General features: G+C 37.3%; 2 protein-coding genes across 3 annotated transcripts in view; both read left to right on the top strand.

Moving 5' to 3' along the window:
• The window catches only part of LOC144972401 (FAD-dependent oxidoreductase domain-containing protein 2-like), a 245734-nt gene that overhangs the window by 149761 nt on the left and 82709 nt on the right, over nt 1-13264 (top strand). The gene's annotated exons all lie outside the window — the stretch shown is intronic.
• On the top strand, nt 1698-10281 carry LOC144974070 (FAD-dependent oxidoreductase domain-containing protein 2-like). The gene is made up of 4 exons (XM_078916959.1): nt 1698-1836; nt 4294-4322; nt 5773-6011; nt 9196-10281. The coding sequence occupies exons 1-4, from the start codon at nt 1828-1830 to the stop codon at nt 9315-9317; spliced, it is 399 nt and encodes a 132-aa protein (XP_078773085.1). The 5' UTR covers nt 1698-1827; the 3' UTR covers nt 9318-10281.

Below are 13264 nucleotides of genomic sequence, written 5' to 3'. Positions count from 1 at the left end.
TACTACTATACTACTTACTACTACTACTACTACTACTACAACAACTGCTGCTGCTGCTGCTGCTACTACTACTACTACTACTACTAATACTACTACTACTATACTACTACTACTACTACTATAATAATAATAATATAATAATAATAATAATAATAATAATAATAATAATGGTGATAATAAAAATGTACAATCGGCGCTTTACAGACATAATCTATTATTAAAGTATAAGGAATTGTCTCAGTGGACCATTACTGTATAGTTTTGACGAAGACGGTCAGAAACTGTCTCAACGGACGATATGTAGAGTTCTATTAAATATTATCGGAAATGTCTCAATGGACGATGATTCAGGTAGACTTTTGCTTAATATTGTCAAAAATTGTCTAAATGGATGATATTTAGTTTCGTTCACGATTGACAGAATTTTGCCCCAGTGGTCATTATGTACAGTTTTGGTTAATATTGTCAGAAATTGTCTCAATGAACGATAGGTAGAGTTTTGGTTAACCCATTGCCGCCCAAATCGCCCGTAATCGCCCGCTAAAAAAACATCTCAATCAGTCCAAATTGCCCGATATCGCCCGCCAGGTACCCAGCATCTTTGAACCAGTAAACTAAAAACGTTTGTAGAACCACTTCTTTTTATTTAGAAAACGAAAGTAGAGAAAGAGTGAAAGTGAAACTAGAAATTTCCGATCGTTTTTATCTCAATTCGTTTGTCTGCTGTGATTTTTTGAAGTTTGTCGACCAAATCGGTTGTGGTAACGTCCTTTTTTTTTTTTTTTGCTGGAATCGCGTTTGAATTCCTCAATTTTCGGGCGTGATCAACGCTTTTTAATGGATAGTGATGATGAAAGTGCTCATTCAGACACTGAATTAGACATTGAGGTTGAGTTGGATGCGTATTTTGATGACATTGACAATGGATTTCATGTGTTTTAATATTATAACATATTTTTCAACTTTAACATTTTTTTTCAAATCAAAATATGAATCAATAGTCCAAAACAATACATCAAATTAAAGGCCATTCATTTTTCTTTCCAAAACAGCTTTTATTTTGTTTCACATTCTTGCAATTAATTTTTTAATGAAGTGCACTATGACATTTGGAAGAGTTATCTCCCCTCGCATGGTCTGTGAGAGACATTTTTTCAGATTATGCCCGGGCAGCAATGGGTTAATATTGTCAGAAATTGTCTCAATGAACGATAGGTAGAGTTTTGCTTCATATTGTCAGAAATTGTCTCAATGAACGATAGGTAGAGTTTTGCTTCATATTGTCAGAAATTGTCTCAATGAACGATAGGTAGAGTTTTGCTTCATATTGTCAGAAATTGTCTCAATGAACGATAGGTAGAGTTTCGTTGAAGATTTCAGAAATTGTCTCAATCGGTAATCTCTTGAGTATTAATGAAGGAGAATTGTATCCCCAGTTCCTCTCCTTGAGACGATTGAAAGATAGATAGATAGATAGATAGATAGATAGATAGATAGATAGATAGATAGATAGATAGATAGATAGATAGATAGATAGATAGATAGATAGATAGATATCTAGATAGAGAAGAGAGAGAGAGAGAGAGAGAGAGAGAGAGAGGAGAGAGAGAGAGAGAACGATATATATATATATATATATATATATATATAGCCACATTACAAAATAATACTCACAGTGTAACCCACCGTCTTTTCCCAGCCCGTGCCTTACACCGCCTCCTAGAGTGGCGTTACGAGAACATTCCATGGCCTTCCACTGAATTTCCAACCTCTGGTTTATACAACACGATCCTCAAAAGGATCAACGAAGCCTCGGGACCCTATCAAATGACTGGGGTAAGTGGAAAAAGAAAGAAAGAGAGAGAGAGAGAGAGAGAGAGAGAGAGAGAGAGAGAGAGAGAGAGAGAGAGAGAGAGAAAATCATTATTGAGAAAAGGTGCGGCTATTTTTTTTTTGGAGCCTTTATGTAGCGCAATATCCACTAAATGTGCTCAAAGCGCTTTACAAAGGGTTCCTGACCAACAGTAACACGTAACATGTAGAACGAGACATGACGCCTGTTAGGCGATAATATTACAATTTTTCCGATCCGAAAGGGAGTGTCATACCACTAGACCACATAGCCGCATAGGCTATGTGCTGGTCTAGTGGTATGGCACTCGCTTTCGGATCGGAAGGTCCTGGGATCGAGCCTCACTCGGCGCATAGTTGAGTCCTTGGAAAATACCCCAAATTCTCTCACCGTACTCAGTTTTAAAGTGAATAGCCTGGACGTTAACAGCGTTGATGTTTTTAACCATCTCCTTACCAACTACAGGAAATTCCTCACATTCGTTACGATACAACCAACATTTTTCTTATTCAAATTTCTTTTGTACATAATAACATTAAAAGAAAATGAGCAATGCGTTGTACAGCATGTTTTGCTAAAGAAAGTATGTATCGCAAGAATTTTACTGTTATTGTGTTTGAGTCATTAAAAATATATTTTTGTGGTAGTTGGGTGTGAAGTTTTGGGGAAAATCCTGAAAATGGCTGGTAAGGAGAGAGTTACAATAATTTGTTGTTGTTGTATCTTCTTTTTTTTTGGCCAGGCACTCCTACAATGCCCATCACTGCCTGTAGACAGGTACTCAGTCTATTTTTTTCTGGAGATTTTATGTAGGGCAATATCCACTAAATGTGCTCAAAGCGCTTTACAAAGGGTCCCTGACCAACAGCAACACGTAATATGTAGAACGAGAAATAACGCCTCTTAGGCGATATTACAATTTGATCAAAACAGTCTGATCAAAACAATCAAAATATTCGGACTGAATCTTAAATCTATGTATTGAAAAGTTTGTATAAATAAAGCAAGTTATAAGACAGCTAACGTTTCGGATTAACCCTGCATCAATACAATACTAATTTGTTTTTTATCAAACCCGAAACATCAACAACCATCTTTTGCTATTAGCCGAAGCTTTAGCTGCTGATCAAACCATGAATATCAAAGGGTCTAGAAAGATCACATGAGATAGTAGTATCCTTTATAGACGGAACGAAGTGGACGTCACTCGGCTCTTTGTTATGATTTTTAGACGGTCTATTAGTGATTAGTTCTCACGAAAAAGTCTATCAATCAGACTATAAACGTTAACGGTTACACATCGTTTTCTGTTTTGATATGATTGATTTGGCAGACGGGTGTTGTGAGTATTTTACCTGAACGTATAACATTAGTTTATTATTATTTCAATTACTCAAACATTATTGGAATCTTATTCTTCTCATTGCCTTTGCCCGGCATTGTGACTTTGGGTAAAAGAGGCACGTTGCACGATCTCTCACCCGACTCTGGCGTGAATAAGTATCTGGCCAAGGCATACCGAATCCGTGTAGATAATAAATATGTACATTTCGGTGTTTCGTCTTGTCACGATAGTCAAGCAATGTTAAACGTCGTCAATCGCCGAATGGATGCCAAGTGATCGTGGAAAATTCTGGTACCGTCTTTGGGTAAGGCACTTTACACACATTACCCCATTCGACTCAGGAATAGGCGACTAGTACGTACATTTTTATATTGAAAAACGGGTCATTTCCGCCACTGCCCTGCGGTCGATGCCTATTTTTTTTTTACGAGGTAGGCTATATTCTATATATATATATATATATATATATATATATATATATATATATATATATAAGATGAGAGAGAGAGAGAGAGAGAGAGAGAGAGGTGTTGATAAGGGTACACGTAGGTACGAAAGTGCTCGATAATGATGGTTAGAGCTAATAATAATAATAATATAATAATAATAATAATAATAATAATAATAATAATAATAATAATAATAATAATAATAATAATAATAAGGCGTCGCAGTCCTAATGGCGCTTGCCGTGAACTGTTTTTGTTAGAGCTAATATAAATTATAAATGGGATCACTCACTTATATGTGGCCAAAACATATATTATGTTTCTGTGGCTTTCATCCACGTCGTCAGTTGGCGTAATGTCCGCAGAATCAATGTTATTCCCTTTGAGATCGATGTTTACATCCTTGTATTCTTACTTCCGTTGTGTTGTTGGTTTAGTGGTGATTAATCAACTGACGACGTGGTAGTAACACAGAAACATATGTTTTGGCCACATATAAGTGAGTGATCCCATATATATATATATATATATATATATATTATATATATATATATATATATATATATATATATATATATATTATATATATATATATATAGGCAAACATGCCTTATAACATTTTAATGATTTATCGTTTCTTTCCCCAGTTCTTGGGAGACGTCGCCATCTTTTCAAAGTAAGTAGGTTACAATTGTGACCGATTGTCTCAAAACGGTATTATGTCGGAACAAACCAAATGCTTAAAAAGCCAAATTAAATGTTAAACTGGTCAAAAATATAAATTGTTGGCATTAGCACCCTAAAATATCGTATTCATTCTCCTCAGTAAAACATATTAAACTCAACACGAGTCCGATATTTCTGGCTATAAATTCAATTTTCAGCATCTTAACCAACCCGACTTAATACCGTTTTGAGGCGAAGGGTCACATATCATTTTCCTTTACAAAATTATCATAACTGATAACAAAAGCGTAAAAAATATAAGGTCAACGGAGCAGGGTCTTATTGCTGATTGTATTACGTTGTATGACACTCGCCTTCGGATCTGAAGGTCCAAGGTTCGAGTATCGCTGTGAATGAGTCGAGTCCTTGGAAAAGACTCTTTACTCACATTATTCTCTCAACGTGCTCAGAGTGTAAAAGGAATATCTGACCGTAAACAGCGTCGGAAAACTTGCAATATCGCCTAATGGACTTCTTGTCTCCTCCTACATGTTAAATGTTGCTGTTGGCTATGGACCCCTTGTAAAGCGCTTTGCGCACGTTTAGTGGCTATCAAATGTAGTCCACATCCATTCGGCCCATGGAGTCGGCTCGGGTTCTATAGCGTAAAACGTACAATATAGCAATTGCTTCCAATCCTTTTGAAAGGACGCTAGTCTGTCCCAAAGTACTTTCCACTATATCTAACAGACTCAGCTACTCATACACTGCTCGGTGGTGGACAGGGAGGATCATAAATTTTTTTTGACTGCACCCGGGATCGATCTCGGTCCCTTTGCGGCGTGTGAAGCAAGTGCTCTACCAACTATCGGGCTATCGGGGCCCCTCTTTTGCTCTGTATCAATGCTCAATGTGTTATTTTCCTCTATCTATACTCACCAATCCATCACATAATATCATTACCATAGACATCCTTTATACTATAAATCTAATCCATTACATAATACCATCACCAGAGACATCCTCTATACTACATCTAATCCTTTACATAATATCATCACCAGAGACATCCTCTATACTATATATCTAATGCATTACATAATATCATCACCAGAGACATCCTCTATACTATATCTAATCCATTACATAATATCATCACAAGAGACATCCTCTATACTATACATCTAATCCATTACATAATATCATCACAAGAGACATCCTCTATACTATACATCTAATCCATTACATAATATCATCACCAGAGACATCCTCTATACTATACATCTAATCCATTACATAATATCATCACAAGAGACATCCTCTATACTATACATCTAATCCATTACATAATATCATCACCAGAGACATCCTCTATACTATACATCTAATCCATTACATAATAGCATCACCAGAGACATCCTCTATACTACATCTAATCCATTACATAATATCATCAACAGAGACGGTCAGACTGTCCATTATATAGAAGACTATCCAGTCAAATTGATAGACCGGGTGGAGGAACGCACTGGTATCCCCGTAGGTACGGTGCTGGTCATCACCATGGAATATGGAAAGAACTTCTCATCGCCCGAGAGCGACATCTTCCGAACTGACAGGGCCGTGTCTGATGCCAGCGTTGCGCAGCTGTCGAACTTTTTGCACCCCGTATTGTACTACTATAAGACACTGCCAACGGGTGAGTCCTTCAAGCTTGAACGTTTATTTGGGGATCAAAGCATCTATAGGGAATGAGATTAGCGGAAGAGTAGCGTCCCTTGATTGGACGTCACCGGCGGAGAAGTTATTAGAGAGAGAACGTCAATATGGTTTTGCGCATGCGTCTCTCGTCCTCGCTTCCGGTGAAAGCGACGGCCTTCGATGAAACACTTCCTCGAAAGCGAGGACGAGAGAGGCGCATGCGCAAAACCATGATGACGTTCTCTCTGTAAGGTGACGTCCAATCAAGGGACGCTACTCTTCCGCTAATGTCATTCCCTATTCCTTAACCAATCTTCTAACAGAGTAAAGATCTAAACAAGTGTAGATGAAAGGTGCCGAACAAAGCACGACAGCAAAAATTTAAAAATTGAGCTTCAAAATTGAGCATTATATAGCGCAATACCACTAAATGAATCTCAAAGCGCTTTACAAAGGGTCCCTGGTCAACAGCAACATTTAACATGTAGGACGGGACATGACGCTTGTTAGGAGATATTACAATTTTTCGGACAAAGACAACGGTGTTAACGGCCAGGTACTCATTTTACACCTGAGTGCGGTGAGAGAATGTGAGTAAAGAGCCATTTCCAAGGACTCAACTATGCGCCGAGCGCGAGGCTCGAACCCAGGACCTTCCGATCCGAAAGCGAGTCTCATCCCACTAAACCACATAGCCACACAATTAGAATGTAGAACGAGACATGACGCTTGCAAAAAAAGCGATTTTTGTTGTTTTCCTATCGACAGAAATAACCACCAGTAAAATTGGTTAGTACTAATATTAAATCTGAGTGCGGTTAGAGAATATATGTGACCCGTCGTCTCAAAAACGGTATTATGTCGGAACGAACCAGATGCTTAAAAGCCGAATTAAATGTTAAACTGGTCAAAAATATAAATTGTTGGCATTAACAAAACGGTATGGAGTCTGGATAACTGAAATATTGAAAATTGAATTTATAGCCAGAAATATCAGACTTGTGTTGAGTGTGTATGTTTTATTGAGGAGAATGGACACCATATTATACGGTGCTAATGCCAACAATTTATAGTTTTGACCAGTTTAACATTTAATTCGGCTTCTTAGCATATCGTTCGTTCCGACATAATACCGTTTTGAGACGATAGGTCACATTTGTTCAAATCTTTATCTTGTAACGGTGTCTGCTCCATAATTTATTACTTTGATATTTTCTAACAGACTATGGCATCGTCTACGAGAAAATGTGCGGTATGTGGTATGACACTCGCTTTCGGATATGAAGGTCCTGGGTTCGAGCCTCACTCGCCGCATAGTTGAGTCCTTGGAAAAGACTCTTTACTCACATTCTCTCACCGTACTCATGTGTAAAATGTATACCTGTCCGTTAACAGCGTTGTCTCTGTCGTAAGATAAAAAAAAAGTAAAATCGCCGAACATGCGTAATGTCTCGTCCTACATGTTACGTGTTGCTGTTGGTCAGGGACCCTTAGTAAAGCACCTTGAGCACGTTTAGTGGATATTGCGCTGTATATGAGCTCAAGCTCAAGATGCAGCGGAATCGAACAGCCCTGATCTGTTTAACTCACTCAACCCTAACACCGACTATAGATAGTTTGCGCTTGGCTTAGAAGCTCATAACATTGCCATCCGGAAGTATAACGGACCAACACACAAAACTGTGTGTATCCATGAACGTTTATAGTCGGGTTAATACAGTTCAGTGAGCATTACTCATAAACGCAGATGGCAAAAAACAATAACACAGACCTGAGTGACGTCATCTGCATACTATCTATATCCGTAGTTTACCCGTAACTATTTATATTACATTTTTGTGAACCGATAATAGGCGTAGTATCAAAGCTAGTGGTCTTAATCTTTACATGTTAATGGTATTTTAATAAAACTATCTATCTATGTAGCTCATTTTTAATACATCTTTTCCAATTTTGAAAAGTAGCAAAAATCTCTATGGTTGAGTCTTTGTTTCGTTTGTTTTTAAGGGTTTTACGGCGCTTGCAACACATTTAAGTCATATCAGCTCCAGTAAAAGGGAGAATATGTGACCAAACGTCTCAAAACGGTATTGTGGCGGGATGAACCAGATGCTAAAAAGTCAAATTTACGTCAAACTGGTCAAAAATATGAAACGTTGGTATTTAGCACAGTAAAATATGATATTCCTTCTCCTCTATAAAGCAAACAAACTCAACTTAAGTCTGATATTTCTGGCTACAAATTCAATTTACAGCATCTTAGTCATCCCGACTTAATACCGTTTTGAGACGAGGGTCACATATGGGATAGTAAAAAGTTCTAGAATTACACTTAAAGCACCCAAGAAAAGGTAAGACAAAAGGGAATGGTACAAATAGGGAATTGGTGTAGATTCCAAGAGCATACCATCAAAGTACTTAGTTTGAGATCACCTAAAAGTCTCATCCAGACACGAGCACAGATCCCCACTAATAGGAATACACTCAAATGCTTACATCATAATTGAATCGCATGGTATCATTTTGTATTCAGCAACACCCTCAAGTACCAATTTTCATTGTACGATACGTTCAAATTGGGGGTTAATAATCTTGCTCATGGAAAAAAAACGAAAGTGCCCGAAGCGGGGCTCGAACCCGGGTCATCCGGATCACAATACAATGCCTTAACCACTCAGCCACTTCGCCCCGTTCAATAATGTTTCATCAATTTCTATAGGTACCTAAGTGAGCCAATAAGATGGAGAGAAAGCTTGGGACCGCTTGTAAAGCCCTTTGAGTATGTTTAGTGATTTTAATATATAAATGATATATAAATGCTCAATTGAAAAAAAAATGTTCATATTTATATATTTACTTATTTAAAAAAAAAACAACCTTACATTATACTCGCATTTAAGGCACAATTTTGGGAAAGTATGGGATAGCGTGGCTCATAGGTAAGGTCTTTGCTTCTTACGTGAAAGGTACGGAGTTCGATCACCCGCCGCGCTGTGTGGCCTTGAGCAAGTCACCTCGCCCAAGCTCACTTTGCAGCGCTGCATGCACTGCGGCTGACGCCTGGGTTATTCCAGTCTTCCAATGGAATAGACCCTAAAGAAAAAAAATCACCATGGGGATGAATAAAGGGAATTTTAATTTACTTTTTATTTTTAAAAAACATTTTCTGTGTCATATTCCAGAGGAACAACTGAACTCCACATATAATCTTCCGGGGCTACACGTACGTCCAGATGCCCTTCACCACGTGATCGAGGACTTCCTCACCTTTGGGACGCCCAGCAGAGTCACCACCTACCCCTGAGGCGTTTCTTGGAACACATCATGGACAAAGACCAAAGGAACTTTTTCTCGGAGACCTGTTTCCGCTTGGCCATGACGCATTCGTCCTTACCGGAGACTTGTGGGAATCAATACACGAAAGGAATAGGCCTGACCGGAATAAGATCTGCCTCGCCAACATTTTCATGATAATATATATACAAAATGATGCCGGTTTTTCAAAACTCGTTAGGTCGAATTTTCTCCTTTTTTGAGATTTTCCAACCGTGTTGATATTGAAAAGTAAACTTTATTTTAAGCTAAAGAATTGAACAAGTATGTAGGAAAGGTGCCAGACAAAGCAAGAGAGAAATATATAAGAGGTCGACTGATTTTTTGGGATGGTTTTTTTTTTTTCTTGTATTTTTCTTTCTTGCTTTGTCTGGCACTTTTCATACACACTTGTTCAGTTCTTTATCTTACACCGGTGCCCGCCCCTTAATTTCTTTCTTTTTTTTTTCATTTTAAGCATCGAGTTACGCAACAATTTTTCTTAGCTGAATTTAACGTTAATCGTGATAAAATGATAAATAATAGGTACATTTTAGGGGAAATAAGCATCTATATCTCAAAATAGGGAAAATGGATATATGATAGATATATGGGCAGCGTGGCTCAGCGGTATTGTCTTTGATTTGTATCCGAAAGGTACCGAGTTCGAATACCCGCTGCGCTGTGTGTGTGGCATTGAACAAGTCACCTGCTCGCCCTAGCTCAGTCTGCGGCGCAGAACTGCGGCTGATCCCTGGGTTATTCCAGTTTTCCCTTGGAATAGACCCTAAAGACAAATTTCCCATACAATGAATAAAGGGAATTTTTGTTGTTTCTTTTTTAGTTCGGTTAAAAACTAAACTAGGACCAGAAGGGGAAATAATCATCTATGTATCTCAGGAGAAATGGATAAATAATAGATTCGTTTTTGTGGGAAATTATCTTCAATGTCTCAAAACTGGAATGGATAATGATAGATAAATCTTAGGGGAAATTATCTGATAGCTCATATGGAAAATGGATAATAATAGATAAATGTTAGGGAGAAATTATCCTGAATATCTCAAAATAGGGGAAAATGGAGATAATGAGTTTTGGAACACCACTCTTCAATTGTGACCAGTTGTCTCAAGACGGTATTATGTCGGGGTGGACACGGTGCTTAACATTTCGGGTATATTGTCCATTACAACAATGTTAAAACAAGCCCATTATTGCGTCCGGTTACCAGACCTGCAAATACGTGCTTGTCGGATGGATTATATATATATATATATATATATATATATATATATATATATATATATATAATATAATATAATATAATATATATATATAATTAATATGACCCACAGTCTCAGTAGTAGAAGTAGTCCTTCAAGCCATTAGGCCCATTCCAAAGTGTGAAAACGGACAATAGAAATTGATTACTGCCTTGTGGAGAAGCGTCTAGTCTATCGTTAAGTACTTTCCACCAGATCGAACAGACACAGAGCTACCCAATCACTGCTGTATGGACAAGGGGCGGGGGGGGGGGGGGGGGGGTCCGAACCAAAAAAAAATACCAAAAAAAAAAAAAAAAAAAAAAAAGCCCCCAAAAACACAGCAATTTGAGTTATCAGACCTTGAAATAGGTATACGTTGACCCTGACACAATAATATTGTGGCCCATCGTCTCAAAACGGTATTACATAGCGAGAAACAGAAGCTAAGAAGGTTTTTTTTAATAAAAATCTAAGTTAAACTGGTGAAAAAGTTTGAATTATTGTCTATCTAGCACACTTAAAATGTGATATGAAAAGGATTTAGAACACGTGAGATCCATCGCAGCATGCCGTCATCAGTGGAAAGAACTCACTCAACAAATCAGAGAAGCTGTTAAAACGTCCCAGTCCGAAGCTTAGGAGGCGATCGGCATTACATCAAGTAAACTCAAAATATGGTATCCATTCTCTTCAATAGAACATCCAAACTCTGATAAATCTGGTGATAGAGATAGAATGAAGTTGACGTCACTCGGGTCTTTGTTATTGTTATTGTTTTTTTTGACATCCACGTTTATGAGTAATTGGATACAATAGTCTGATGTCACGTCGCCCAGCAACGGCGAGCAGCAGTGGTTCTAAACAAAGAAAATTGGTACTTTTTATTCTTCATGCTGTCTACAACTTTTCATATATGGCATGATCTCACACTAAACTGTATTAACCAGACTATAAACGTTCAAGGTTACTCATAGTTTTGTGTGTTGGCCGTTATACTTCCGGATGGCAATGTTGTGAGATTTTTAACCAAGCGCATACTATCTATAAATGCAATTTTCTGCATCGTGATCATCCTGACAAAATACCGTTTTGAAACGAGCGGTCACAAATTAAACCTTATTGAGACGGTGGTTGTAATTTTTTGTTTGTTGATTTTAATTTTTTTTAAATTTTTTTTTTAATGTTTATTAAAATGCTTTTTTTTCTTATAGTTTATTTTTAAATAAATTGCTTTATAAACAGAAGATTGTTTTAACATTTTACCGGGTCATGCGCTTCACAATCTACACCTGAGTGTACGGAGGTAAATTTATATTTAAGTGTAAGTAAAAAAATAAAAGCTAAAATTAATAATAATAAAAAGTAGTCATTCAGAGCCATTTGGCTCATGGAGCCGGAGTTTATCCCTTTTTCTATAGCGTGTAATGAGCAATAGCAATTGCTTGCTACCATTTAGATAGGACGCTGGCTAGTCTATCGCAAAGTACTTTTCGCCTGCTCTAGCAGATCCAACAAACCAATAACTGCTGGGTGTACAGCTTGTGATGGGGGGGTGGGGGGGAGGTCGGAAACTATAGATAGAATGCGCTTGGCCAAGGAGTTCACAACATTGCCATCCGGAAGTATAACGGACCAACACAGAAAACTCTGTGTAACCATGAACTTTTATAGTCTGGTTAATACAGTTTAGTGAGAACAACTCACAAACGCGGATGGCAAAAACAATAACAAAGGCCTGAGTGATGTCATCTGCATACTATTTATATATTTCGACTCCACCCAGGGATCGATCTCGGTCGGTCCCTTTGCGTGTGAAGCGAGTGCTCTACCATCTGAGCAAACAGAACCCTCAAAATGAATAAATTCTGTATTTATAAAATACTCCATCTTGTATCAATACGTTTGGGGTTTTATTGGACAGAGACAACGGTGTTCATATTATAGGAATTTTCCACTTTTATAGATCTAAGATTTTATTCCTTATCGTTGGATGTACAGGAAAGAAGTGAAGAGTTGTGAAGCGCATTGATCATGGTAATAATACACCAATGCCCTATATAAATGTTGATGTACTTATTTATGTATTTAACGTTTATGTGTTTATTTACCAATTTATCACGTTGGGTTTATTATTATTTCAATTTATTCAATCATTTATTGGTGTTGTTGTTTATTTGTTCTATTTCTAAAGTTCACCATTGATTTTTTCTGTTTTTAAAACAGATTAACTTGATTCCACAGACTTTGCCATTTTAAATATAATATACGAATTCTTCAACTCAAATATTTCACTTTCTTAATTTTATTTCTAAAGCAGAACACATGACTTTTTATTTCTTTCCCTTTTTTTTTCTTTTTTTTCTTTTTTTTTAATTCCAAAAATAAAGGTTAATGATGACATTTTTGAAAGAGGTTGATTCAATTGTAAAAAAAAAAGAAAAGAAACCAAATAATGAGAGCGGGAGAAACAGAACTAAAGGAGAGAGAGAGAGAGAGAGAGAGAGAGAGAGAGAGAGAGAGAGGGAGAGAGAGATAAATAGATAGATAGATAGAGAGAAACACAGAGATAGAGAGAGATAGAGATAGATTGATAGATAGATAGATAGATAGATAGAGACAGACAGAGAGAGAGAGAGAGAGAGAGAGACATAGAGATAGATAGATAGATAGAGAG

The sequence above is a fragment of the Berghia stephanieae genome, chromosome 5, assembly GCF_034508935.2.
Source record: "Berghia stephanieae isolate SIO BIC M18660-M18661 chromosome 5, UCSD_Bste_1.3, whole genome shotgun sequence".
Classification (NCBI taxonomy): domain Eukaryota; kingdom Metazoa; phylum Mollusca; class Gastropoda; order Nudibranchia; family Aeolidiidae; genus Berghia; species Berghia stephanieae.
This window is presented reverse-complemented; position numbering and strand designations above follow the sequence as displayed.